This window comes from Oikopleura dioica, chromosome XSR, assembly GCF_907165135.1.
Source record: "Oikopleura dioica chromosome XSR, OKI2018_I68_1.0, whole genome shotgun sequence".
Lineage (NCBI taxonomy): Eukaryota > Metazoa > Chordata > Appendicularia > Copelata > Oikopleuridae > Oikopleura > Oikopleura dioica.
Window position 1 is genome coordinate 3,157,362 of NC_137294.1, and position 25,203 is coordinate 3,182,564.

Below are 25,203 nucleotides of genomic sequence, written 5' to 3' on the forward strand. Positions count from 1 at the left end.
TGTCGATTTTAGGAGGGATTTCGAGGGCGGACACTCCCCCTGTATCATGAATATCTTCTCCAGCGCGCGCTATGGAAAGTTTTTCAACAGGTCTCATTCATTGCTCGCCTATTTTTCTGCTCCCTGCATTAAGATTACTCGAAGACTTTTGCTTGATGATCAAGCCTTGATCGAGCTATTATTGCTCTGATAAAAGCTCTTTGATGGATGGTTTATATATATTTTGTTTATTATATTAGGAAAGAATACTGGTTTGAATTTTTTTTTGTGTTTTTTAGTCTTTTAAAGTTTTTGTGGGTTTTTTTGGTTTTTTAGAATGTAAGAATATCTCCTATGTCACCTGATGGCCTTTTATGAGAATGAAAAAAGGACCATAGGTTTCAGTAGGAGATGGTTTTGGATTATAGCGGCAGTAAATGGAATGTGGAATAGTAAAGGAATGTGAGAGGTACTGAGGGAAGGAATGTAAAGAAGATCTCGGTCGACAATGACCGAGAGGCACCATCTTTTTCAAATTGCTAATTCTGGGAGTTTTGGTTGTTGGCTGCAATGTTGACAATGTTAAGGTTGGCAACAGCGAGGGGAGCTTTCTTGCGGATTTTCATCTCCTCTCCTAAAATGGGAATCAGTGAATTTCAGTCGAGAAGATGACGAATTACCTTTCTTTTCGAAGCATCCTCGGCAAGCAGCGAGGTAAGTATCAGCTCCACCGATAAGCTCGAGTCGGTGGTCATTCTGCTGGATGCGCTTTGTGAAGGCAGCGTCGTCGCCGCAAATCATGCACACAGCACTGAGTTTGATAACTAAAATCCAACTAATGCGCTCGCTAACTAATCAAATATCTTACCAGATTCAGCGAGTGGAACCAAGTCAGTGATCTTGTTGAATCCTTGGCGTCGATAATCGCCGTCGAGAGCAGCGATGATGACGATCTTGCCCTTTCCTGCCATGTCCTCGGCGAATTGGATGCAATCTGGGTAGAACTGTCCCTCGTCAATTCCAATGACTGAACAAAAGGTCGAAAACTCTATTCGTACGCATTTAATTTTGTCTTACCGTCGACGTCGTCGAGATTTTTTCCACGAAGCGCTCCCAGATTCATAACAGAGAGCGCTTCTATTGTCCGTTGATCGTGTGTAGCCATGGCGCTATCATGGTACCGGGTATCCTTGAATTCATTTGAGTATAGGCTTAATAAATGCTTCTTACCCGGGCGTATTTGACAGCGAGGCATTTCTTGTTAGCATACTGATAACGAACGATACGCCGCATAAGCTCACTCGACTTTCCGGAGAACATAGGGCCAAAGATCAGCTGGATTTGACCATTTCTAGTGCGAGGAAGCGCGTTGCACAAGATGGTATCCATGGTTCAAATGGAAAGATTCTAAAACCAAATTTGGTTAAATTATGAGGATTTACAGCTCAGGTTTATCAGTAAAATGGCAGGAACTTTGCAGGCAGTCGGAAATGGCAGGATTCGCAACTAAAAACTATTGTTAGATTACTCATTATTTATCGCATTCATTGAAATTGGTTCGAACCCGAATTGGCGGGGGATCTCGATGGCGCAGTTGATAAAGGATAAAAAATCAATGATCCGAATTGTGAAAAATTGCAAATCTGAGCTGGAAAAGTCTTAGAGAATGCCGAAGATCAAACCTAATAGTGAAGCTGATGAGTACACCAAAAAAATGACCGAGTTTCTAAAAGAGAACCCTTATCCTTCTGATGCTCAACTGAAGGACATTTCAGAGCGCATGGGTAAATCCAAGATGCAGATTTATATGTGGTTCGCGAATAACCGACGTAAACATGGCATAAATGTAAGTATTGAAAGTTTCAACTTGAAACAATGCCCTAACGGATTGTTCTGATAGAAGAAAAATAATGAACACTATGAAGAAATGAACGAGCTTTTCGTGAAAAATCCTTACCCGTCTGATAGTCAAATGAAAAAAATTGCAGAAAAATTGGGTAAATCAGAGGAACAAATTCAAACTTGGTTCGCCAATAATCGACATAAACATGGCATCCGCGTGAGTGCTCACAAATTCAAATTCCCTCTAACTAAGAAATAAATATAGAAAGAGTCGAAAACAGATGAGTACACTGAAAAAATGAACGAGTTATTTAAGAAGAACCCTTATCCATCAGCAAGCGAAGTCAAGAAAATTTCAAAAAAGATGGGTAAATCTGAGAAGCAGATTTATTCGTGGTTTAGTAACAATCGGCAGAAACATGGCATCCGCGTAAGTATTGAAACATTTGAATTCCCTTTGACAGAATGACAAAGAAATCGAAAATCGAAAAAGACGAGTTCAATGAAAAAATGACTGAGCTACTTATGAAGAACCCTTATCCATCTGCAAGTGAAATGAAGAAAATTGCAAAAACAGTGAATAAATCACAGAAACAGATTTACATTTGGTTTGTCAACAACCGCCATAAGCATTGCATTCATGTAAGGAAAAAACTACTTCAATTGCATCTAAGTAAAAGGCTTCAACTCATTGAAATAATAGAAGAAAACGATAAGTAACAAGAAGCTATTAAATGCCTGGCGAAAAAACAAACACCCGTCGCCTCGACTTTGTAAGCAGCTGGCTTCTGAAATCGGACGCTCCGAAAGATATGTTTCTTATTGGTTTTGGAAAAAACGCAGAGAGGTAAAAATTATTTCTATAATTTCAGTTGTATATACTTTCTGCTAAGGGAATGAATAATCCAAGTGAAACTACTGATGAGGAGGAAGAGTTTACCGTGGGAATAAAAAAAGAACTACTCACGCCAGAAAAAAAAGTAATTTTTACCTTTATGAAGATTGTCGGAAAAATCCTAAGAATCGCCCATGACAACAAGAGAGAAAACGGAGATGGAGATTCTAGAAAGTCGATCTTCAAAATGGCGAGAATCTTCCTTGACGCTTCATCGAATATCACTAAAACTAAATTTTAGGTGAGAGGCCTTCGAAAAGAGTCGAGTGAAAATTCATCCGAGGAGGATGACCTGAAACGAGAAAGAAAACCCCCCCTAAAGGAGCCTGAGCTCGAGACCCAAAACGTCTCCTCTGGGAAGAATGACGACTGGACGAGCGCACAGAACTTGGGCGGAGTAGCTAAGTCGTCAGATGACCTGGCTGACGTTGAGGAGGAAAATATCGCTCATGGTCGCTCAGGGACGGTAGAAAATTCCTTTAGACATGAGTCTACAACTTCGTACTCGAAGTATTACTTTTTCACCAAAATATAAAGAAAAAGCAAAGGCTAAAAAAGGAGCAATGAAATATATAACTATTTCGGCGTTTAGTAAGAAACCAAATCGATAAAACCTGGCCTAACTAAATCTTTTCAGCTGAATCTCAAGATGATGATGAAGAATTCAGCGACTCTGAGGACGAATACGAATTCATCTGCACCGAATTGACGAAAATAGAATTGCCGGACGACTTTACCCATCCCGTGCTATCTCCCTGTGGTGAGCACGTTTTAACTGTCACAGAACACGAGATAAAAGAAATGGAAAATAAATAAATTAAGAGTTAATTACTATTATGATTTTTGAAGTTTCGTGCAGTTGCAATGCAGGAATTTAAAGGAAACACCTTCATAGCATCAGCTAAAATGTTAGTTCTACATAATTTCATGCAGAAATAACTTGGAGACACTAAAATGTCACTGTTTGGTTATGTAGTTCCTAGGTTTAGCCTGGCCGTTTTACAAGTGGGGAAAGAGGCCGATTATGAACGCCACCATGTTCTCAGCCTTGGCGTGTATGCGCGACCGTAGAGACAAACGAACGTGAAAAACCATAAGGTACATTTTTAATGGCTTTTTAAATTTCCGATCATAAAATCGGGAGAGCGGAAATGGACTGGCATTTTTCGGGCCAGCCAATAGTAATCAGCCACTGAGCCCATCTACCCAATCAGCGGAACGCTACTACCCCTAGCCTTGGGAATTCTTCGCTCCATAAAGCGAGGCTTTCCCGACAAATATTTGTTTTTAATTTGACAAAGAAAAAAACTATCAGCTTTTAAAAGATTCTTTGATCTTAGTTCAAAGACAATTTAGATGGAAAATTCTACAGGGATCGGGAATGAACCGCTGCTGGTGGAGAAAAAAGTAAGTTGGCTTACCTGGATTGGCGATTATTCTTAAATTGAGAGAATTACCGATATCAATGAAAAATCATCGCGTAATCTAGAAATCGGAAAATTTTAAAAATGAGTTTTCCAATTCCGGTAACAGTCGATTGCCTCCATCAGAAAAAAATGTAACTTTCAGCGACAGTACTAATCAGTAGTTCGGATAGTGATTGAGCTTGAAAAGCTGCATTCTTCTGTTTCCAATTGCCATAAAACCAGATTTCGGCGAGAATCCTCCTTGACTTATCGTGTCCAGCTTTCGTTGTCCGGGGAAGTTTCGAATAACACTAAAAATATGATTTTAGCGCGGGAAATGGAATAAAGTGTTCGATAAAGAAGACAAGGATTATCTAGAACGCGCATTCGCAGTCAACCCGTACCCATCAAAAGAAGATGTCGAACATTTCACAAAAACGACTGAAAAAACTTGTGCGCAGATCCGAACTTGGTTCAGTTTCAGAAGACAGACCGAAAAGAAGGTGAATCCTGAATTTGCACAATTGAAAGAATCGAAGGTGAAGATGCATCCTGCTGAAATGTTCACTGAGGACGATTTCAATTTTTTGAAACGAGCCTTTGATGAGAATTCGTATCCTTCCAAGGAGGATATCGACAGTTTCAGTAAGAAACTTGGCAAAAGTCATACACATATCGGTCAATGGTTCGGTAACAGAAGATATAAGGAAGAAAAAAAATTCAGCGATACCCAAAGAAAGCGACTGAACGAGGAGTTCCAAAGAAGTGACGGAAAGCCATCGATAGAGAGCACGTACAATCTTTCCATGGAACTAAATTTGACCTGTTTGCAGATCTCTGACTGGCTAGGGTCGGCAACCCAACAAAAAAACTCTTGTTGGGTAGTGGTTTTTGTTTTGTTGGGTTTTTGTTCGTTTTTTTCTGTTGGGTTTTTGTTGGGTTAGGTTTTTGTTGGGTTACTTTTTGTTGGGTTTTGTTTGGTTTTTGTTTGGTAAATTTTTGATTTCGGCAAAATATGACATGTCTTGAGAACAAATGATCCCGGATAATGAATACTTTTTAAATTCTTTGTTATTTCCCCATAATGAACCAAAAAAATGACCATGCAACTCATCAAAAACATAACAGAAAACACAACAATAACCCGAAAAAAAAACCAAACAAAAACCCTACAAGAAAATTTCTTGTTGGGTAGTGGTTTTTATTTTGTTTGGTTTTTGTTGGGTCATTTTTGTTGGGTTTTGTTGGGTATTTTTTGTTGGGTTGCCGACCCTAGCTGACTGGTTCAAGAGGAAGAATCGATCGTTAGCATTCAGAGCTGAGAAGATTGAGCAAAAAAAGCCGCTGTACATGGAGTACGAAAAAAGTGACGGGTATCCATCGAGAGAGAGCATCAACAGGCTCTGCGTGGAGTTAAACTTAACGTTTAACCAAGTCTACGAGTGGTTCAATACGAGGAGAAAAAATACCAGGAGGCAAGAGGCAATCAGAGCTGTCCAGTTGGAAAAGCCGAGCTCTCGCCAAAACGATGCGAATGGCAGTGAAAAAAACATTGGAGTAGTTATCAAATCATCGGAAAATGCTCTTTACGCTCAAGGGACGGCGGAAATTTCCTTAAGACTTCAGTAAATTAGAATCTAATAGCTTTTTACTCTATCAATAGTGATTTTCCATGAAAAGATAAAAATTCAAAAGCTGCAGAAGGAAATCAAAGCCTTAAACAAGCCGTCAGAGATAGTGAAGGTAAATTTAATAATTTGATAGCTGAAAAAAATGATTAATTAAGCAGGCCAAGAAGATAAAGACAACAACGACTACGAAAGCGACGATTCGGACTACGAAATAATCCAGACACGCTTAACACAAGTGACCTTCCACCCCGACTATAAACAAGTTTACAAAACACCCGAAGGAGAATTTTTGCATGTTAAAGAACGCGATCTCGTTTTCGAAGATAAATAAACCTAACTATAAATTTACCTTTGTGAGTGGCAGTGTAATAATCTGGCTTGATCGGGCAGCAGTTCTGATCCAAAAATACCCAGCTCGCCAGTCGAGTTAAACTTCTGAAACGTCACAGGAGCGCGCAGGTTTTTCAACGTTTTCAAACAATCTGGATATTCCTTCGTCATGCATGTCTCGTCGTAGAGGTTGATCAATCCTGAGGTCGAACCGATCGAGAAAATTGTCTCCTGGTCGTTGACTCCTACAAAACAAGCTCTAGAAAGACGAAAGCAGGAATATAAATTTTACCTAGAGACGTGCATCCCGCCATATCTTGAAAACTGTGAACTGGCTCCATTTTTCGCAGATCGAAAGTCATCACTTGGCCGCATTCTGACAGCGTCCACATTCTATTCCCGTCTTTTGACATTTTTACATCAACATTCTGTTCTGTGGCGCTTTGCAGCACTCCCACGACTTCCTTGTTCTTCTCTGAAAAGGATTTGTAAGTTCACTGATGACCTCTTGCTGAAATCAAGGAAGAGGAGAAGTACTTACTCGAAACGATGTGAATAGGTCCATCTCTTGATGTAAAGGCCAGGTATTTGGACTCGTAGCTTGTGTAAAACTGTTCCACGCGATGCTTCCGATCTCTGCCTTTGATGAACGGCGTTCTAGTTATCGCGCCCGACTCCAAATCATGACTATAAAACCACTGGACATGGGAGGTGGCGAGGCACTCGTTTCTCGAAATAATGCGCGCGCATTTGATGTGAAAGTTGTCAAGGCGGATCGCTTGTAAAAGCGGGTTTTCACGACCGTCGATCTGAAAATTTACGTTCGAAAATATTTTCAAATCGTAAAAACTCTCTCAAGGCAAGTTCTAGAGACAATGCATATATGTCTCTCTCTTTCTTTTTCTAACCTTGAACATCGCCAAAGTGTCCGCTTGAGTGAGCATCGCCGCTGGAGCGTGGGGATGAAAATCAAAGCCAGAAATCGGCAGTCCGCCGAGTCCCCCAATGACGAGCGTTCCTACTTCCTCGATATCGATCTCGCCCTGTGGGAGGACTCCACGGCGTTTCGAGAAGATCTTCCCACTGAAGTTCTCCTCGTCTTCAGCGACCGGCTTTACGTTGAGCCACGCGCCGCTAAACTCGGCGAATTTCATTTCTGCCACTTTTTTTCTCTCGACATCATCATCCTCATCGTGCCACACGCAATCTTCTTCATCTTCGTCGACCGTCGGGGGCGTCTGTTCTTGAACTGTTTTTACTGGCGTTTCCGATGTTTCTTCATTGTCAGAGTCAATCACTTCACTTGATGCAGTGGAAACGACGCTCTGCTTCATTTTCTTCCCAAACAACCTCTCCATTAGAGATTCCTCGGACTCGGAGTCTACAATAACGATTATGCCAGTATAAGTACATCTTCCACTTACCAGAATCGGACTTGTTAGCGTTCTGCTCGTCATCCTTTCTTTCTTCGTTATTTTTCTTTAGCACAATCGCCGCTTTTCGCTTATTCTTTATCATTCTGAAATCCGCAAGGTTGAAGCGTTTTGTGTAATCATGAAGAGAGCAGCTTTTTTTAATATTAAGAGGATCAGGCTTTGCAAATCTTTGTAAATCAATGGCTTTTTTAAATAAATATTACGCTGAAGTAGATTCGATTTGTGAAGTTGTGGAATTAACGATTCTTCGACTCCTTGTCCACGCTACGAGGAGAAAGAACCTTCTTTCGCTGAAGAAAAAAATGATAACGGTCGCTTTAGAGACGGGAGGATTACCTGACGGAACATGTGACTGTATAATTGAGGGAAGTAGATTACATACAGCGGAATAATTCCAATTAGAACGTAATAATAGTCGAAGGAGAGATTCCATGTGTTCGGAAGGCCCCAAGAGTAAAGCTTCGAGCTATGAACCACTGGAAGTGCTCTACAATCAAATTTCAATAGAAACAGGTGTTAGCAAAGTGGACTGTACTTTGTGATGCAGATGAGCTCGCCAGTAACGCCCATGGGATAGAGTACGATGAAGAGAGTGTATCGAAGGTATGTGAGGATGAAAGGCGTCATGTTGAGTTGGTTGAAGGCATAATAGCTGAAAACGTTAGGACTTAGATAAGCAACATTTGAATCTTATCGGAAAACCACAGCTCATGATTTAAGATCCTACTCTGCTTACGTGTATCTGATAACTTCTGTGACAGTCCAAGCAGCAAGGATTAAAACATATCCCCATGAGTTTTGCGTCTGGGGGACCGGAAACAAAACCCCCAAATAAGAAACAATCGGGATGAGACTTGGAAGGCAGTGAGCATCACCGATGACTTGACGAATCCCACAGCTGCGTTGAAAACTTCAAGCAAGGCAGCTGTCTGGAAAATGAATAACGACTTTTCCGTGGCGCTAAATCAAAATTTTTCCTGCAAAGGAATTTGACGCGAATGCTTACCGGAACAGATGCTTGACATGGCCGCTGTGATTGTATTCTCTAACTGCAGCCCAGCCGATCGATGCCCAGCCAGCAGCGAGAATGACGTTATATAAGAGTAAATACGCACGATGCAGCCCGGTCATCTGATAAAGGCAATTTATTCTCTTTACATTTTTACAGTAGAGGTGTGTTCAAGATTCAAATGGCAAGAAGTTCAATTATTTAGGTGTCAGACTAGAGAGCTAGAACTTGGAAAGAAAGAAAGCGAAGCACGTTTTTCATGCCTTTTTGTTTCCTTTCGGTATTAGGTAAGTCTAAAGGATCATGCGAGCAGCTGTGTTTTTGTTGAAGAAAATCAGTCGGTGAAGAAGTTTAACAGAATTCGGCTTGAAGAACAAAAAAATTGAAGAAAGTAATTAACAATGCTGTGGTCTAAAATTGAGTTGTTGAGGTAATCATCAGCTGTTATCATCTCGAGCTTGGGTCTAAAAGGGCGCATTAGAAAAGTATTTGAAAGATGCATTCAAGGGCTACCTTAAGTCGGACGAATTCCTTAGCGAGCTCGTCGGTAGCACGCTGAGAAAGAATGCGTAAAATTGTGCAGCCAGTGTCGTCGAACTTTTCCCGCTTGACGAGTGTCGCCCAGACAGCACAAGAGCCTGTAATCAATTCATTTTGAACTGAACTTTGAACTGAGCTTGCTTGTACCTTTGTTGAGGACTGGTCCGAGATTGATGCTAGTTGATCCAACGAGCTTGTCAATACCCATCACCCACCAGTCTTTGCACGAGATATTGAGCTCGAAGGAGCCGGCTTCTTCCGTGGAAGGGAGCGTGAAACTGAAGTGTTAATTAACGAGAGGCAGAGAGAGAAAAAGGAGAGGTTACTTGGCAGTTTCGTTGAATTTAGGACTCTTTTGGTTCTTCTTGGCTTTTGTCGTAAAGACCCGCTTGTAAGGCTTCAATGCTGGTCCCATGATGTTGAGCTCGATATAAGGCCTAGTGTATGGTTAGTTTTTCTACTAGAAAAAGAAGATGATTACTTAAATGCGGCTTTCCATTTGAGATTCTGAGCGGAGACGACGGTAACACTCAGCGTCTTCTGCTGATTAATTTGACGCAAATCTATTTGAAGATTAACTTCCCCAAATGACTCCAACTCCTTTGGAATGTCTTTTTGTGTTTCGATAAATCTCTTGATCAGGTTATCTGGGAAAAATGAATTGAAGAAAAATAGAAGAAGATGAGATTCTCTTGCAAGTCTAAAAAACTAAAGAGAAGGATTACCTGTGGAGAGCGTGTATAAAGATAGCGCATATTGAAGTGATTTGAGATCGTTTGATTTACTCAAGAAGCCCTTCTTGAGGCCCATGTTGTCAGAGTGGAAATAAATCTTCAAATTTTCAATCGCACATTCCATTATCGCGCAGTGTCTAGGAGTCAGTGTTTTCTCAGTCGCTCCGATTCCGCCAGATATACCGCCTTGTACAACGCTCGCAGCACCCGAAAGGCTTCCAGTCAATGTTCCAGATAGAGCTGAGCTCTTCAGGTTCGATCCAAACTTGCGCCCGAGCTCTAGTGCACTTTTACCAGCGTTGAGAAGCATGTTCCCAGATGTAGATGGGAGAACGACCTGTTTCTCAATCGTGTTCAACAAAATCTTCCATAAAGCTTTAAGCACTCTTTTCAGGACCGTCTTCTCCGCCGATTGCGAAAATAGCTCGAAAGAATCGTCGAGAGTCGACAGCACAGGGGAGAGAATGTTATCCGTCTCTACCATTACATCTGGATCGGTAGCGGGAGCTTCAGGACCTTTAACTTCGTAAAGCATTTCGCCCATTTGCTTGACGCCCTCGTTTATTCGAGCGAGGAAGGACTCGCCGAAGATAACTGACAATTCGTCGAGCTTGTTACTGTGCTTGTTTTGCAAGTCTTTGAGAATCTCTTGAGCAGATGGGGCGAGCGAATCGCCACCCATCATTTCGTACATCTTTTCTAGCTGCACTCGACTTTGCTGGACGTTGTTCATCAAGATACATGCCTTTTCTTCGTCCGAGCAGTATTCGCGGAAATCAGCATGGATAAGTCGTACATATTCCATCAAGACATTATCAATCGTCCTCGAAAAGCGCTGCATGTAACAACCGCGCACTTCTGGATTTGGACAGTCAAGCTTGCGAATGACCTCGAATGATTGATTCATCTGCGTAAAGATATCCACTACCGAACATGAAAACAATGCCATATCAGTACTTGTCGCAAAGTTCTCCTTTTTATCGCGCTCGTAAGCGCCAGTGAGGAATTTCATCGAAATCGTTTCGTTTTCCTCGAGCCAGTCCAAAGTGAACGTCTGGAATAATGCCGGATATTCGGGCGTCATGTCGCCGTATGCTGGTAGACTGAGGACGTATTCTTTGAACAACCATTTCACCTTGAACTGGAGGTTCATGTAATCGGTCGTCGAACAGAGCTTCTGCTCAGCGTGCTCGTCCATTGCCCGGCGGAGATCGTCAATGTACAATTTCCAAAGCTCGATGGCCGATATTTCGAAAATGCTAAATCCTTCCAAAACATTCATCGAGTTCGAATAAACAGTTTTGTCCTCCTCGATGATGAAGCCGCAGAGAGTGATCAGCTTCGTCCAAAAATCCAACGATTTTAGACTCGTGTGCCCTTGTTCAACAGGATCCCAAGGAGTTTCATCCCCAAGCTCGCGGGAAAACAATTCGTGACAATTAGAAAAGATGTAATTGTAGCTGCCTGCTACGCTTGCTCGCACGCATTCAGCGATGACATCTTTCGGTGGCACTTGATTGGAGAGCTGAAGAACTTCGGTCTTGAAAACGGATATTTGATTGAGAAGGCCGACGATCGAGCTTAAATCGTGGAGCCGTTGCTTGTCTGAGGCAGGGAAGTTCTCCCGATAGCTAGAGAGATCAATGCGGAGAGAGTTGTGCACTTGATCCAGGATGCTCTTGAAACGGGAGGAACCGAAGTTGGATGAGTTGAAACGCCTGCAGGGAGATATCTAAAACAATTGTTTGACATATCATGATTTTGTTTATGCACTACCTGTGTGAACGAATCAGAAGTATAAAATTTGATAATTTTCTCTAAAAGCCTCGTCATGTACCAAGGAACACCAGGCAACATATACTTCGTGGCCAAGCAGCTAAAATGCACCATCTCGGCGTAAATGGGTTCTATTCCGTAACGCACAGCGAATTCAGAGACAATTTCGTTTTCCGGCAATTCGAAGAAGCGTTTCACCTCGTTGCCTTCTGGTTCGGGTAGTTTTGGGATGTCTTCATTTTTCGAACAGATGAATATGAATAAACTTTCGTGGAGAGCGTTGTACTGGAGATGGTAGGGTGCGACTTTTTCTTCTCCCTTGATTTCACAGTTGATCGTCAGTTTGATCGCTCCTAAGAATCATTGTTGATTGCGAAAAAATGGCAGGAGTTGATTACCTGATACAAGTGACTTTTCCGATCGCTTTTCAAGGTTGTACCAGAGCTCATTATCTCCCGAGAGCGTGCGCACCTCAATGACAGTCTGTCCGAGAAAGTCATCACTTTCTCTGAACAATTTCGATTTGACCTTGGACTTGATGTCATTGTCCTCGTCCCAAACGCGCACTTTAATTCGATCCGTGGAGTTGGAACAGTCAAAGTGGAACTGCTCGTTCCACACTGGATTCAAATTTTTGTGAATTGTCTTTGTTCGTTTTTGGTTCCTGTTTCCGATTTGAACGGAGACGTATGGATCAGAAGTTCCGGTCTTGTCCTTAGGCGCCAAGCCTTGAGCTTCGTGCACTTTAATCGAAAGCTATTTTTTGGATTTAAATTCAACAAATGTCTACTAGACAAGTTGGCTGAATCATCATCATTCTCGCGTACTAATAAAATATTAAAATCCATTCCTTTGCACGCCACTGGCTTGTTCCATCCAAAATACTTTGCCGCGCCGCGTTCAGCGCTCGCCCATGATCCTCGTCATTGACTCCAAACACCTGCCGTAGGATGTCGAAAACGGCAGGGGAGGATTCAACGCGGTTCTCCATCGACTTGTTCATCACGGAAATGATTCTTTGAGTCTGCTCTCCGAGGCTTTCTTTCTTCGAGCTTCGTTCTGCCGCACGCTGGAGGCAGTCGGCGTTGATCAGATCTTGGCATTTTTCGTGGCAGATCAGTCGGCATTCGCTGCAACGCATTCCCTGAAATAAAAGACAGTTTATTTTCAAGCGCTAGAATAATAAATCACCTGACGAGCGAGGCCCCAAAGTAGCCCCCTGCATTCCTCGCAGCACACAGGCCGAGGAGCAGTGTAAACTTCAAAATTATGCGGCGTCGTGTTTGAAATAGGATATATAAGTGCCTTTCCAAGCGTTCTTAAAAATATAAAGAAAAAAATCATTCATTAGCGAAATTGAATAATTAATTAGCCCGTTAAAAGGGATGATTAACTAGTAGGTGCACCCAATAATATATTTCTTGGGTCGCATGGCCACAAGGTCCTTAAAAAAGAAGAAGAGTATTTCACTTTTTCACTTGCTGTGTTGAATAATATATTTGAACACTGTGCCTGTAGTGTTTTCTTATAAACATGCTGTTTCAATTCGTTGTCCTGGAAGCTGGCACGCGAGTTCAGTAAAGCAGTGGTGATTCCCGTCTTTTGACGATTCATTAGTTCGGCAGTGAGTTCTTGCATCAATGGAATGGAGTTTTTTCGCCGCACAAGGGTTGTAAAGAGACCAATTTCGGTAATAAGCACGGCGCGTTATTTTTATTTAATTTTGAAACGACACTTGAAAAATTGAAAACGCAGAAGAAATTTGAATCAAGAACGTTTACAACCCCGAAAGCAATTTGAAATTGGGCATTGAGTCTATCGAGCTGAGGAAGTTGGAGGCGATGGCTTGGACGCCCCAGCCGGATTTGCGGATCTTGGGAATGTCGGCACCATTGCCTTCGTTGTCGCTCTCGCGGATCTTCACACGGATCTTGTTTACCGCTTGAATCCAGCGGAACTTGGCCACGGAAAAGTTTTGGTCGTCCAAGTCGATGCCAGTTATGCTGTCGCGCACAAAGGAGAGCTGAGTGGTGCGCCGCGTCGACCCGCTGTTATCCTCGGTTCTGTCGGGTCTTTCATCGGATCTAGCACGGTTTATGCTGTGCTCGTTGTTTCGTTCGTTCGTATGTTCTTTTGGCGTAAATGGCACTCGCGAGGAGTCATGAGAAGTCTTGATTTCTTCGTTTATTATCTGAGAAGGCAATTTGTGATATTCCTCCAAAGGCGATGCCGGGACGTCCTCCCCAATCAGAGAAGGCTTGACAAAACTATTGTCGGTTTCCGATTTCGGATTCGAGAACTGGCGTTTCGGGCTCTTCCTGTTCGAGCAGAGCGCTTGCTCGCTCAGGCGTGATTCAGTTTCGCTTCCAAAGTTCTCCACGTGTTGATCGCACTCGGCTTTTTCTTCGATGCTTGTTTGGCAAAACTGCTCCTCGTCAGAGTAGAGCTTGTCTTCTGCGAGCTCATCTTCCTCGTGATAGCACTCGTGGTCCGAATTGTCGAACTCGATCCCGTCGAAGCCGTCAAAGCGCCAGTCGGATTCGAATGACGTCTGGAGAAGGAGGATTTCTTCCAGCGTCAAATCGGAGCCAGACTCGAACCTAAATAGTTGAAAATCACGCTATTCTCATTAATTGTAATTGATTTGCAATTGATGTGAATTATTCAAGGAATAGATAAATAGATTCACCAAGATAACAAAATAAACCATTAATGCATTATTGAAACGTTCCAAGCCAGGATCGTTGATTTAACCCACCTTGACTCGACGAGCAGCTCATGGCAAGTTAACCGGTGCCCGCGAACTTTCGATGAGCCGACCGCCGTCGGGAGAAGTTCTTCGTACATCTGAAGCCACTTCGGCCCGCATTTCGGATCTGCGAGCGGCGTCTCTTCCGACGAAGCAGAAATCTCCTCGAAAGGAATACAAGCAGTGCCTAGGATCTTGTCCCAAAGAAAACCCTTCTCCCAGACTTCCAGTGTCACCATTTTGTCTCCGATCTTGTTGCTCGGGAGTTCAAAGCAAAACTCCTGTTCCCAGGCGGGCTGCTTTCCAGAGCGCTCGACCGACTGAGCTTTTAAATTATCGACTTTGATGGAGACATAGAAGTTGGAAGAAGTGTTGTCCGGCAGATCAAGGTTACCGCGGTGGATCTTCAAGCACTTCAAGGGGATATATTTTTATATTATAATATTTATAACATAAATTATATAAAAAGATGTTTTTGATTGAGAAAAGAGGCAATTCATATAAATAGAAAATTGATTTCTAGCAATTAGTCTTCTATGTCTTCAAAAATTATTAAAAGTGACTAAGGCGGCTAAAAAGGATGCTAATTTTAATAAATCCCCACGCAAAAGTGCCATGTGGCGTTAGCCGGATTCACTTCAAATCCCATACGTCACATGTTCCATACGTCGGGAGTTGAGCTCTTTTTCGTTGTGCTCCCATTTTGGCTCCACGGTCATCTGAATGCGGATAGCGGTTAGTTTTTCTTTTTTTCTAATAAATCTCTAGTAGAAGGCACGATGTCGAGAATATAGTATTATGACCAAGGTTAGTATTGTGACGCAGGGCGACATCTAGTCTTAGCAAAAACAAAACTCAACCCCGCTCAGCGCCCGATCAATATCCCCGGTGTAATTTTTTAACAATAAATTCACAGCCACTTTTATCATATCGATGAGAATCCTAATCGATCGATCTCAGGCCCGCTTCTTCTACTTTATCAGCTTTTCAAAAAATAATTAGAATATCAAATACTAAACTCAAAGAAATAAAACTGGAAAGATGAAGCTCAATTTTTCATTTATTATAGGAATTTTCAACGTGAGTTAAATAGCGAAAAATAATATGGAACTGACGGATAGTATGTAAGAATACCAGAGAAACAGTTCTTTCAGGAATATAGTATAGTACGTAGGAATATGGAAATTCCAGAAGAAAAAAAAAGTTAGAAGTCGCATTTGCACTTAGAATTGTGGATCATAGAAGAAGAAAATAAGAAGAAGAATATGAACTATGATATTTAAAATATGAATGAGTTTTTCAGGGAAGAATATTGTACATAGGAAAAATAAAAAAGAAGCAAGTTTAAAAAAGCACGTGGTGTTGGATTCAGCAGTCACAGCAGCAGTGTTTGCGAAGAATTTTCGGACGGGCATGGTAGTGCATTACTGTATTAATATGTTCAGAAATAATGGTGCCAGAGGCAAATGATAAGCGTTCAGGAAGGTCTAGCACCTTTACGATCTTGCTTAGGCGAAATTGATTTTTTTTTTATTTAGAGATTAGGTAATATCGTTTATTCTGTTTCTTGAAATGACGAAGGAAAGAAAAAAAGGGATCAGGGAGGGTAGGGAAAGTTACGAACTTCGCGATAGTGAAATTCGGTAATGGTCGTTTTTTTTCTTGAATGACGGAAAAGGAAGGAGGGATTGGGGAGGATTGAAAGAATCATATGAAACGTTGCTACAGAAAGGTTTTTGGCTCGAGGTAAGACAAGGTTAATATAATATATTACTGTACATAAATACTGATTATAGAATATGAAAAATCCATATCAGAGAAGGAGTACGCGATAGAGATAGAATACTTAATAGTTAGATACTGTAATTATGAACTTTGAAAAAAAGTCATCCAAGCTCGTGGCTTGGCGTGGAGGGGAGCAGTCCCCCACCACTGGTGCCTGCGTTGGGGGCTGCGGAGAAACGCGAGTGCGCGCCGATCTTGGGTGTCAGGTCGCCGTCTGAATAGCATTTTGAAAGAGGCTCCTCTTTCGACTTCTGCATATCGCCCCTACACTCACCAGAGATGACAGATTCAGTGCGCGCGCGTGGCTCCGAGGTCTTCTTGTAGCTCACGGAGAAGATTGAGCTCGATTGAAGAGAGTTGGCAACGGAGCCGGACTCGGACTGGGTATCCGACACAAGCCGCCGCAGGGGCTCGCTTGTTGGGGAGGACTTACGGACTCCGAGGGTTCGGCTCCGCATGAGGGGTGGAGAAGCTCAGTGCAGTACTTTTCGAAACTGTTGTTCGTCGGCAGCCGTAGCTTTCTGATCGTCTCCACCAAGTAGGAATTGCGATCTTCGAAGAAATGTCTAAAAAACGACTTCATTCCCTGGAAGCAACAAAAGCGCTCACCGATATCCATCAATTTTGCTCCTAAGAGCTCTGGCTGCGTTCACCGCCGTTTCACGCACTAGAACTCCAAGAACATCGCCAGAAACAATCATGTTGTCTGTCAGCGGACCAAAGAAGGGCAAGTTCTCCTTTTGAATGATTCTAATGCGGAAGAAGTTGTCCTTGGAAAGTGGGTAGATGCAAATGACAACGTCAGCGAATTCAGACGAAATTATTGATGTACGGTACTCGCGCCAGTGCTCAGACCAGATTATTTGCACGTTGTCGTTGCCAATATGACGCACTTGATAAAGAGAGGCTGAGTTAAGATTTTAATAGGCGCGTACCTTTTATATGGGCAGGCTCTTCGTGGTTGAACATGGTCGAAACATGATACATTAATTCTAAAGACGAGTCGGCGTAATAAATCGAAGAGAAGCCCGTGCTCCCGTTGTCTTGGAGGCCTCCCATGTACCCTCGATGGTTAGACAGCTCGATTTCCCAGCCCAAAGAGCGAACAAAGTTCTCAAATGCCCGCTACAAAGGCCTTTAGCGCTATAATTTATGATAGAACTTACAGATCCAGCTTTGTTCGAAAGAATCGACTGTTTGTCCTCTTGGCCATTGCCGACATAAATGCAAGCGAACTTGTGATTCTCGCGGATTGGCCCTCGATTGTCGAGATTTTTTAACTCGCGCTTGAGACGCTCCACTTTATGGAGCAAGTCGACTTTTTGCCTCTTCTCCCACGTGAGAAAGCCCAGCTGCGAAAGCAGAAATCTAGAGCGCCAGAACGTATTGTCGATAATAGAAGCAGTCGACGGTTTTGGCTTGGCGTTGAAAAAATGCGAGTCTGTGAGGCGAAGACGCGGGCGCGACTGAAGCTCGACGATGAATTGTTCTTTGATGGTGTCGATGATTCGGTGCTCGAATTCCTCACTAAAAGGAGCTTTCGAAGGCACAGTCAGAGGCACGTCGATTAGACATTCTTGAGACTTCGAGTTGATATAACGAAGCATTTGTTCTAGACGATCTTTGCATCCAATCTGAATTAATTGTTGAGTAAATATGAACAAACCTAGAGACTTTTACCTGAAGGGGCGATTCACTAGTCGGCAAAGAAGTCTCAATATTCAGAACACTTTCGTCCTCAAGCTGCTCATGATCCCCATATTGCCAGTAATCGGCCAGTGAATACGACTGATTCTCCTCTCGATTGTCCAGAAAGTCGCTAGTACTATGTGTCTTTTCTAGCGAATCCGATCCAATGTAGTCTGAATCGCTAGCCAAGCTTTCCGTCCCTTTTTCTGAAGCGGTCCCTTCTTCTTTGTTTATTTCTTCTTTGACATCTATCTCGTTTTCTAGCGAGTCCAGAATCTGGCAACTCCAGGAGTGTTTTCCTGCGTGTGTTCTTGTTATTACTCGAACTAAAAAAGTGATTAGAAAGACACAGAACTAAGAAGAATTACCTTTGTCTTCGAATTCAATCAAAGTCACAATACACCGCTCGTCGATTGAAATAAATTGACAGTTTTTACTGAAACGGCAAATAAAGATAAAAAAAGGATGGTATAATAAACTCACCTTTCTAGCAATTGGGTATCGTCAAGGTCAGTTCCGTCGCTATCTAGAATGGTGGAGGACATCAGAGTTGGGCCAAATTTAAGGGGAAAATGATTCAAATGAATGGTTATTCTGTCCAAGCAGCATTGAGCAGCTTGCTTGAATTTCTAAAAAAGTAAAAAAACATAAGAAGAATTGAGAAGGAAGGATTTACTTGATTGCCCCGTGGCTCATCAGTAGAGTTCTCGGCAGTCCACTCGTTGATGGGCGCGATGATGGTGTTTGGATCGAAGAGGTCGGTTTGGAGTGCGGACAGGTCGAATTCAAAGGAAGTGGAGCGATCGCCCGTTGCGATCTTGAACGTTTTTACAATCACTTCGAATATACAGGTTTCCTCGGTTAATTCCATATTGAGCGGCTCCAGAAGTGCGGCTAGAGGGATAAATTATTGTCATACTTCAGTTTTAGAGCTACCTGGCTCGATAGACAATGTCCATTCTGCAATCAAGAAAAGCAGAACTGTAAAAAGCCTGTTTTCCCGTAATCTCGTCGAATACTTCAACTAAAAAGAGCTTGCTTTTTTCGTCTCTTGGCTAATTTTACCATTAGATCGGATGTAATCAAGGGCAGGACGGTGAGAATCGTGCAGTACAAACTGCGACATAGCGAGAGAAGTTCTTTGTTGTATTTGACAAGAGTTCTGAGGCAGCTTACAGCGGCGACAGCGACATTTATGTCATCAGATCTTTTGATCGACATCAGGCAGATTGACAAGGCTAGAAAGAGTTAAAATAACTTTTATGGGCAGAAACCCCTACCTTTGGCAATATCAGGCAGAGAAGGGTCTGGCATAGTCAGTCGACTGACGAGCCAAAGAGAAAGGGATTGAAAAGCAACGCATCGAGAGTGGCCCGACGGATCAAATTGGCAAGAAGAAATGATAAACTCGCCAATTCGTCGCTGGTACTCTTCATCGTCTCTAGTTACAAAGATGAGGGATTGAACCAGTTGCTGTGCTTCCACGCGTGGGCAACCATCGTCAAGATCGGAGGATTTGGCAATTTTTTCACAAGCGTCGAGAAAGTGCGGAATGAGCACTTGAGAGCCAGGAAGATTTCGGGAAAAGAATCCACCGCCGCAGCTTTTGACAGCTTTGTAGGTGAACTCGAGATTGTCAGTTTGGACTAGAGACCAGCGTAGCAAGCGATAGAACTGGCAAACCATGTGCGTATCCAGCTCATAGTCGTTGTAGATATTGACGATGAACTGGCGGCAAATGAGCTCCAGAGCGAGTGACTGACCATCTTGGAAACGAGAGTCGAGTTGAAATGCACCAAGACACCAGGGAACGAATAAGTAAAGCGGAGGAACTAGCTCGGGTGGCTCTGGCGTCTCAGTGTTCGTCACTGAAACTGCAAGGTTATTGCGCACCTTATACAAAATCTCCCATTGCTTGTGCAGGTAGCCAAAGACGCGTGCGTGAATCTCTGGATTTTCGATTTTATTCACATCCCCAAGTACACCGAGAATCCGCTTCCACAAAACATAGGCGACATCCGCTGACCAGCCAGTCTTTCGACCACCAGCCATGACAGTTGTGTCCTCATCGATGTCCGTAAACTCATCTGGCAGTTCTGGATTAACATCGTTGCGGATGATGATCGAGTTCGTGTCGTAAGGGCCAAATCCCATGTCGGATTCCGAGCGCGCGAATGTTGAGTTACCCGTTTTATTTCCAAAAACCATCGGCGGTGTTTCATCAAAACTTTCAGACACATGATCCTGGTGATTAATCGCAGGATTCCAATCTTGGGTGAGCGAAGCAGTCTCCGACTCACCACCATCAGTGTTGTTGAATCTGGCAGAAAACGACTCGCTGTCACCAGTCTTTGGCCCTTTGAAAGAACCACCTGAGCGGGTTCGGTACCGCAGGCTACCGTTTTCGCCAGTTTTGAAAAGCTCGGCATCCGAGTGAGCTCGTTTTATCCTCGAGTCAGCTTCCTGTCCAGCATTTTGTCCATCAAGTTGCGATTTCGAGAAAAACTTCGGGTCGCGGATTGACGCCCCATCTGGCGCGGAAATTGGCGATGCTAGCTGATGCCCTGCCGCTCCTTGCTGAGCCGTGTTTTGTTGCGTTTCTTTTGGAGCTTCTGCTGGCCTTCGCTTACCTCGTCTTCTAGCACCAGAGCGGTCGAGGGGAAGTGCGTCGATGTCGAGGTTGTAAACATGTTGAATGAGCATGTTGGACACGACCTCCATCGTTTTGGCCCATTCCGTGATGAGCACTGACAAATGCGTCATTTCCTTGCTCAGCATCAGCATGTCGTTCCATAGTTCTGAAGAAACAGCAGCGTACAAAGACGCCTTGATCCACGCGACGATTAGTGTCTGAATCAACGGCTGCGTTACACTGCTGGATAATGCACCATTTGGCGAATCTGCGTTGTTCAAATGGGCACGAGTGATGTGCACGAGAATAATAAGCAGTTGATTCCACGTGTCGTCATTCATCTCCAAGTGCATAATTATCGAGCGGTACTGATTGATGACGTCTTTGCAAGTGCACGAGTGCATTTCGATCATGTCAGGTTTTGGGTTCAGAAGGAAGACATACGACGAGTTGACGATGAAGGATTGTAACGCCGCCTGGTCGCCAGCACGAACGATGTCTTCTGGCGAGCCATCGTACTTTGGCTCCTCGCACCAAACCGGTTTGACACAAGGAGGCTGCCGTCCTTCGTTCGCGTTCAGCCACATGCTGAAGGCTTTGATCACCACTCCCGCCGGGCTAATCGCCTTTTCTTTGTCATAAATACAATCGTCCACCTTGACAAAGGGTAGAAGAAACGCCTGGCGGAAGATTTCATGCACTAAATTTACGTTTTCGCGGTTCGAAAACACCGTAGCGCGGATAATCTTGCCGTGTCTTCTGTGCTCTTCTTCGGACTCGAACGAAGATGAAACGCTTTCCTTGTCGTTTTCAGTTGTAGACGAGTTGTTTTCATGACTGCTGAGCTCGTCGGTTTCGTCAAGCGTTTCCATTTGCCCCTTGCTCTGTCGGGTCTTTTTCGGCGTGTTTTCGCTCTCCGGAACATCGATGCAGTACTGAACGAGCCACTGGATAAAAGCGACACGAGCTGGGAGAAGATCGTCTTTTGCCGAAATAGCCGAATCCACAGAGCCCGTGTCGTCGATATATTTCACGTAGTCGTGCTGCTGTGGAATTGTTAGATGAAGCTGCAAGGATGTATTATAAATATCCGTGGATAGGTCCAAATCGGTAAAGATATTCTGGAGATAGTATTCCTTGAACATGTCCCACATGAATTCAAAGCCTCGTTTCTCCAGCTTCTTGTCCTTCCACTTGAAAGCAGCGGAGTAAGTGGCCATCGTACCGATCACTGTCTGTGTGAAGATCTTTATCAGGTACCAGTTTTGATCCTGACTTTCTTTTACTTCGGGTGGGACGATCGGCTGTATCGGAACAGGAGTGATGATGCCTCCTACGTTTTCGTTGATCAACGAAGATAGTGTATGGCTTCGGCCATCGGAGCCCTTTGGACTAGGCATTCCGGGGATAAGGCTAGCATAGATCATTCTCGCATGCTCGCCAGCGTTGTCCTGCAACGCTTGAAACCACTGGAGAAAGATCTCCGTCCCTCGAATTCGCGTGTGAAGACAATTCTCAGGGTGGATCAAACGCTTGACAACGTCCAGGATTGAGTTGTACTGCCAGCGTTGGTTGATCTTGTCTGGCATTAAAAAGATCATCTCCTCGAGGACCCAAATGATTTGCTCGAGCTCTTCCTGCCCTCGCCGACCAGTTTGACCCCGGAGCTTTTGCTCCGTGATGAGAAAGTTTTCATAAAAGACATAGAAGAAGTGCGTGTCAAATTGATAGAATATCGTCTAGAACAACAAGTTAGACGTAATGAGTTAGTGAAGGACGAACCTGATGGTCTGCTACCTGAGTGGCATTTTCAATGATATGGCGGAGGTTTGCAAGGCGCTTGTCCGGATCGCGCTTCGGGTCGAGGAGCTTCTGTATTGACTTGCGAACTCCATCACTCCCCTTTTTGTTGCCTCGAATGTTAAACATGTATGGCAGTAAGTCAAGTAGCTACAGAAAGTACTACTGGCTATAATCAGCGATCAAACTCGTCCCGACCCATCAAACTCAACAATTTTCCTGCGAAAATGGTAAAAATCAAAGAATTCGACAAGGAAAGAATAAAATCAAGCATGTTACATGTATTGGTCCTTTTTCGGAAGTTTGGACAAAGAAAGAAAGAGAAACAGATAGGGCAATGAGAAGGAGCAAGTAATGAGTGAGAAAGAGAGATTATTCACAATGTTAGATCACGTGTCAGAATTTTATCTGACTTTTTTGGGTCTTCCAATTTTTGAAGATTTTTTTCTTTTCGTTGATTTTTTCTTGGTTAGGTCGATTTCAGTACAGTCTTTTACTGGCAAGGCCGGATTGTCTTCTGGGTCTTCTATGTCGGGAGCTACTGGAATATAAATGCAACCGTCGTCTAATAACAACAGTTAGGAATAGTAACTAAAAGTGAATTACCGAAATCTTCTTCGTCGCTGGAGAAAAAGGCTTCGATCTTTTCGACTTTTTCAACGTCGATTTCGATGTCTTGATAAAGCACATCTTCATCTGGAGGAAGAGATTTATCCTCGTCTTCTTCGTCGAATTCGGATTCTCTGAATTGATTTTAGAAATGAGAAAGGTAGAAGGAGGTTACTTTTCAACGTATTCGACGTTTTCATCGAGCTCTGTGAATTCAGGAGCAAAGGCGGACCAGTTTTCGACTTGATTTCTCGACCACACGGTCATCATACAATTCGAAACTGAAACAACGATGGGCCGCACCGGATGCCAGACAAGATCTAGCAATTGCTCTCCTCGAGTTCCCTGAAAGTTGGTAAAAGGATTTAGTAAAACCGGCGCCTGTGTTACATAATTGGCAGCGTCTATTTACCTCGAGAATTTTGACTAAATTCGTGTTTCCCGATTTGATCTCGCGTTCTTTTTCCCAAATGTAAATCTGGTGTTGCTTCGCGCTTCCCGCGCACACAAACATTCCATCGCCCGAGAAAACGCATGTCTTCCACAGCGTTCTGTTCACGAGATCCTGTAGCCGTTGAATAGGCTCAATCGTTGATACGCAAGGTGGTTTCCCCTCGGGGATCGAGTAGTCGCTAATTATTTTCGAGCTTCAAAGATGCATGTTATCGCTACTAAAGGGCGGCAATTATAGATTTACCTGTCATAAACACGAATAACTCGATCGACGGAGTTCACCAGAAAATGCGCGCCTTTTCATTGGGTCTTTAATCTTTCTTAAATCCACCTTTTCGCGTCTTAATTACAAGAGTAATTAGCTACTCGTTTTTATTAATAATTCGACCCTTACTTTCCGCGCGAATTTGATGTCCTTGACACCTTGGGACGTGTTGCCGACTTTGAACGCTTTGAGCAGCTTGTACTTCTTCGCGCAAATGATGAAGACTTTGCCCTTCGAGTTGCCAGCGTAAATGCATCTTCCGCGACGATCAAAGGCTGCGCAAACGCTCATGTCTCCATCCTCGACGCAGGGAAGAGAAATTCGCTCACCGCTTGTTTCTTTTTACGCGTTCGAAAATTGAAGACAACGAAGAATTATTTTCGGAAATTTTGAAGTCTCTTTCGATTTATTAGATTTACAAAAATTATAAAATCATGGCAATGCAAATAATTGCTATCAAAGAAATGACAAAGCAGATGCAGGGAAGCATGATGCGCGTGAATAACGAAGAGTTAAAGCTGTCTGCTAGACGCCAGTCACAAATGATCCAAAAGGAGCTTCGAAAAAGAGGATCACTAGGCAAAAATTGGAACCCAGAATACCTGAATAAGACGACAAAAAGGAAGAGAAGGGAAAATGTAAATATTTTCGTCCAGATTGTGTATTTTTTGCTAAAAGTAAGATAAAAAATATGGGCGAGTAGTAGGAGGGCCATATTTACCGATGTGTTACAAAATCATCGTCTGAAATTGGTGAAAGCAAGCTCCGCTTTTTCTGGCTCATTATTACACTGTTCCTACAATCAGGCGGCTTCGAATCTGAGTTCGTTGAAGAATTCTTGAAAGAAGAATCATTCAAGATTTTGTCATGATTCCCGATCGAGTTGGAACTGGCCCCTTCGCAGTTCTCTGTCAATGAGGGAATCATTCTGTCAAACACCTCTACTGTAGTGATATTTTATTCCTATCGAGATCGGCTATTGCTTTTCTATCGAAAACGAAGAAAAAAATCGGATCGATATTCATTAAGAAGGCAAAGAAACGACGCACGTCCTAGGGGAATATCTCCCCGATATGAGTAGATTGAGCGTAGTTTTTTTATTATGAAATTATTGGTTTCTTTCCCGGTTGGAATATTTCTTTAAAGGTTTTCTTATTTAAAATGTGGCTTTTGGAACGCGTGGCTAGAATAATCGGAGGTAATTTCATCGGGCAAACGAGTAGTTGCTTGTCATTTCGTGGGTTGAAACAAGCGGATTGAACGGGCCCAGGAAATCGAAAACTGTACTCGGCCTCGTTGGTGAGCACATTCCAAATAGCGACGGTGTGATCTGTTCCCGCCGTGACAAGCTTGTTCCCTTTGCGATTCCAGCCCACTGAACAAATGGAAGAAGTGTGCGCGAGAATAACTTTCGCCGTCCGTCTCGTCAGAAAGTCCCAAATGACAATTCGCCCATCGTTGCAGCCCGTGGCGAGAAGACTTCCTCGACGATTGAAGCTCGCGGCGAGAGTGTTGTTCGTCGAGTCTAAGACTCCGTCGAACTCTTCTGGATAAGTGTAGTTTTGCCCATACGCTTCCAATAGCTCCAAGTTCATTTCATTCAAGAAAAACCCTAAAATAAAACTATAATATCAGATATCAAT

General features: G+C 43.2%; 7 protein-coding genes across 8 annotated transcripts; 1 reads left to right on the plus strand and 6 right to left on the minus strand.

The window, feature by feature from the left end:
- Window positions 1–254: 254 nt before the first annotated feature.
- On the minus strand, window positions 255–4,100 carry LOC145707906 (thymidine kinase 1-like). The gene is made up of 6 exons (XM_081785497.1): window positions 2,813–4,100; window positions 1,210–1,485; window positions 1,057–1,168; window positions 848–1,006; window positions 660–803; window positions 255–613 (listed from the first exon to the last, which is right to left on the minus strand). Exons 2-6 carry the CDS (start codon window positions 1,366–1,368, stop codon window positions 519–521), a joined length of 669 nt encoding a protein of 222 aa, XP_081641623.1. The 5' UTR covers window positions 1,369–1,485; window positions 2,813–4,100; the 3' UTR covers window positions 255–518.
- LOC145707905 (uncharacterized) lies at window positions 1,564–3,544 on the plus strand. 2 transcript variants are annotated; one of them, XM_081785495.1, is made up of 9 exons: window positions 1,564–1,825; window positions 1,880–2,038; window positions 2,087–2,251; window positions 2,296–2,463; window positions 2,525–2,668; window positions 2,715–2,801; window positions 2,958–3,175; window positions 3,252–3,307; window positions 3,354–3,544. In XM_081785495.1, the coding sequence occupies exons 1-9, from the start codon at window positions 1,646–1,648 to the stop codon at window positions 3,530–3,532; spliced, it is 1,356 nt and encodes a 451-aa protein (XP_081641621.1). In that variant the 5' UTR covers window positions 1,564–1,645; the 3' UTR covers window positions 3,533–3,544. The 2 variants fall into 2 exon arrangements, with proteins under 2 accessions (XP_081641621.1, XP_081641622.1); XM_081785496.1 differs by having other exon boundaries at window positions 2,093–2,251.
- Window positions 4,101–4,229: 129 nt separating the features above from the next.
- Window positions 4,230–7,602, minus strand: LOC145707904 (U3 small nucleolar RNA-associated protein 18 homolog). The gene is made up of 6 exons (XM_081785493.1): window positions 7,508–7,602; window positions 6,992–7,464; window positions 6,625–6,892; window positions 6,376–6,558; window positions 6,103–6,328; window positions 4,230–4,433 (listed from the first exon to the last, which is right to left on the minus strand). The coding sequence occupies exons 1-6, from the start codon at window positions 7,599–7,601 to the stop codon at window positions 4,298–4,300; spliced, it is 1,380 nt and encodes a 459-aa protein (XP_081641619.1). The 5' UTR covers window position 7,602; the 3' UTR covers window positions 4,230–4,297.
- A 31-nt stretch (window positions 7,603–7,633) lies between these two features.
- On the minus strand, window positions 7,634–8,859 carry LOC145707912 (very-long-chain (3R)-3-hydroxyacyl-CoA dehydratase 2-like). Its single transcript, XM_081785502.1, is given in 6 exon segments — window positions 7,634–7,809; window positions 7,856–8,006; window positions 8,055–8,171; window positions 8,256–8,343; window positions 8,346–8,479; window positions 8,526–8,859. Coding segments are annotated over 6 exon segments (669 nt in total). The 5' UTR covers window positions 8,651–8,859; the 3' UTR covers window positions 7,634–7,755.
- LOC145708810 (protein unc-13 homolog A-like) lies at window positions 8,852–15,046 on the minus strand. The gene is made up of 14 exons (XM_081786509.1): window positions 14,984–15,046; window positions 14,337–14,740; window positions 13,375–14,178; window positions 13,091–13,241; window positions 12,770–12,883; window positions 12,431–12,722; window positions 11,977–12,336; window positions 11,579–11,931; window positions 9,794–11,534; window positions 9,550–9,715; window positions 9,395–9,505; window positions 9,216–9,346; window positions 9,042–9,166; window positions 8,852–8,992 (listed from the first exon to the last, which is right to left on the minus strand). The coding sequence occupies exons 1-14, from the start codon at window positions 15,044–15,046 to the stop codon at window positions 8,966–8,968; spliced, it is 4,842 nt and encodes a 1,613-aa protein (XP_081642635.1). The 3' UTR covers window positions 8,852–8,965.
- Window positions 15,047–15,369: 323 nt separating this feature from the next.
- Window positions 15,370–22,449, minus strand: LOC145709700 (ral GTPase-activating protein subunit alpha-1-like). Its single transcript, XM_081787402.1, has 13 exons — window positions 22,216–22,449; window positions 19,082–22,172; window positions 18,867–19,039; window positions 18,738–18,825; window positions 18,478–18,695; window positions 18,285–18,430; window positions 18,170–18,237; window positions 17,793–18,127; window positions 17,279–17,746; window positions 17,048–17,237; window positions 16,722–17,004; window positions 16,387–16,678; window positions 15,370–16,326 (listed from the first exon to the last, which is right to left on the minus strand). The coding sequence occupies exons 1-12, from the start codon at window positions 22,360–22,362 to the stop codon at window positions 16,438–16,440; spliced, it is 5,448 nt and encodes a 1,815-aa protein (XP_081643528.1). The 5' UTR covers window positions 22,363–22,449; the 3' UTR covers window positions 15,370–16,326; window positions 16,387–16,437.
- A 45-nt stretch (window positions 22,450–22,494) lies between these two features.
- LOC145709704 (retinoblastoma-binding protein 5 homolog) lies at window positions 22,495–25,202 on the minus strand. The gene is made up of 7 exons (XM_081787405.1): window positions 24,738–25,202; window positions 23,689–23,898; window positions 23,540–23,591; window positions 23,255–23,489; window positions 23,018–23,187; window positions 22,840–22,976; window positions 22,495–22,798 (listed from the first exon to the last, which is right to left on the minus strand). The coding sequence occupies exons 1-7, from the start codon at window positions 25,153–25,155 to the stop codon at window positions 22,638–22,640; spliced, it is 1,383 nt and encodes a 460-aa protein (XP_081643531.1). The 5' UTR covers window positions 25,156–25,202; the 3' UTR covers window positions 22,495–22,637.
- Between the last annotated feature and the right edge of the window lies 1 nt (window position 25,203).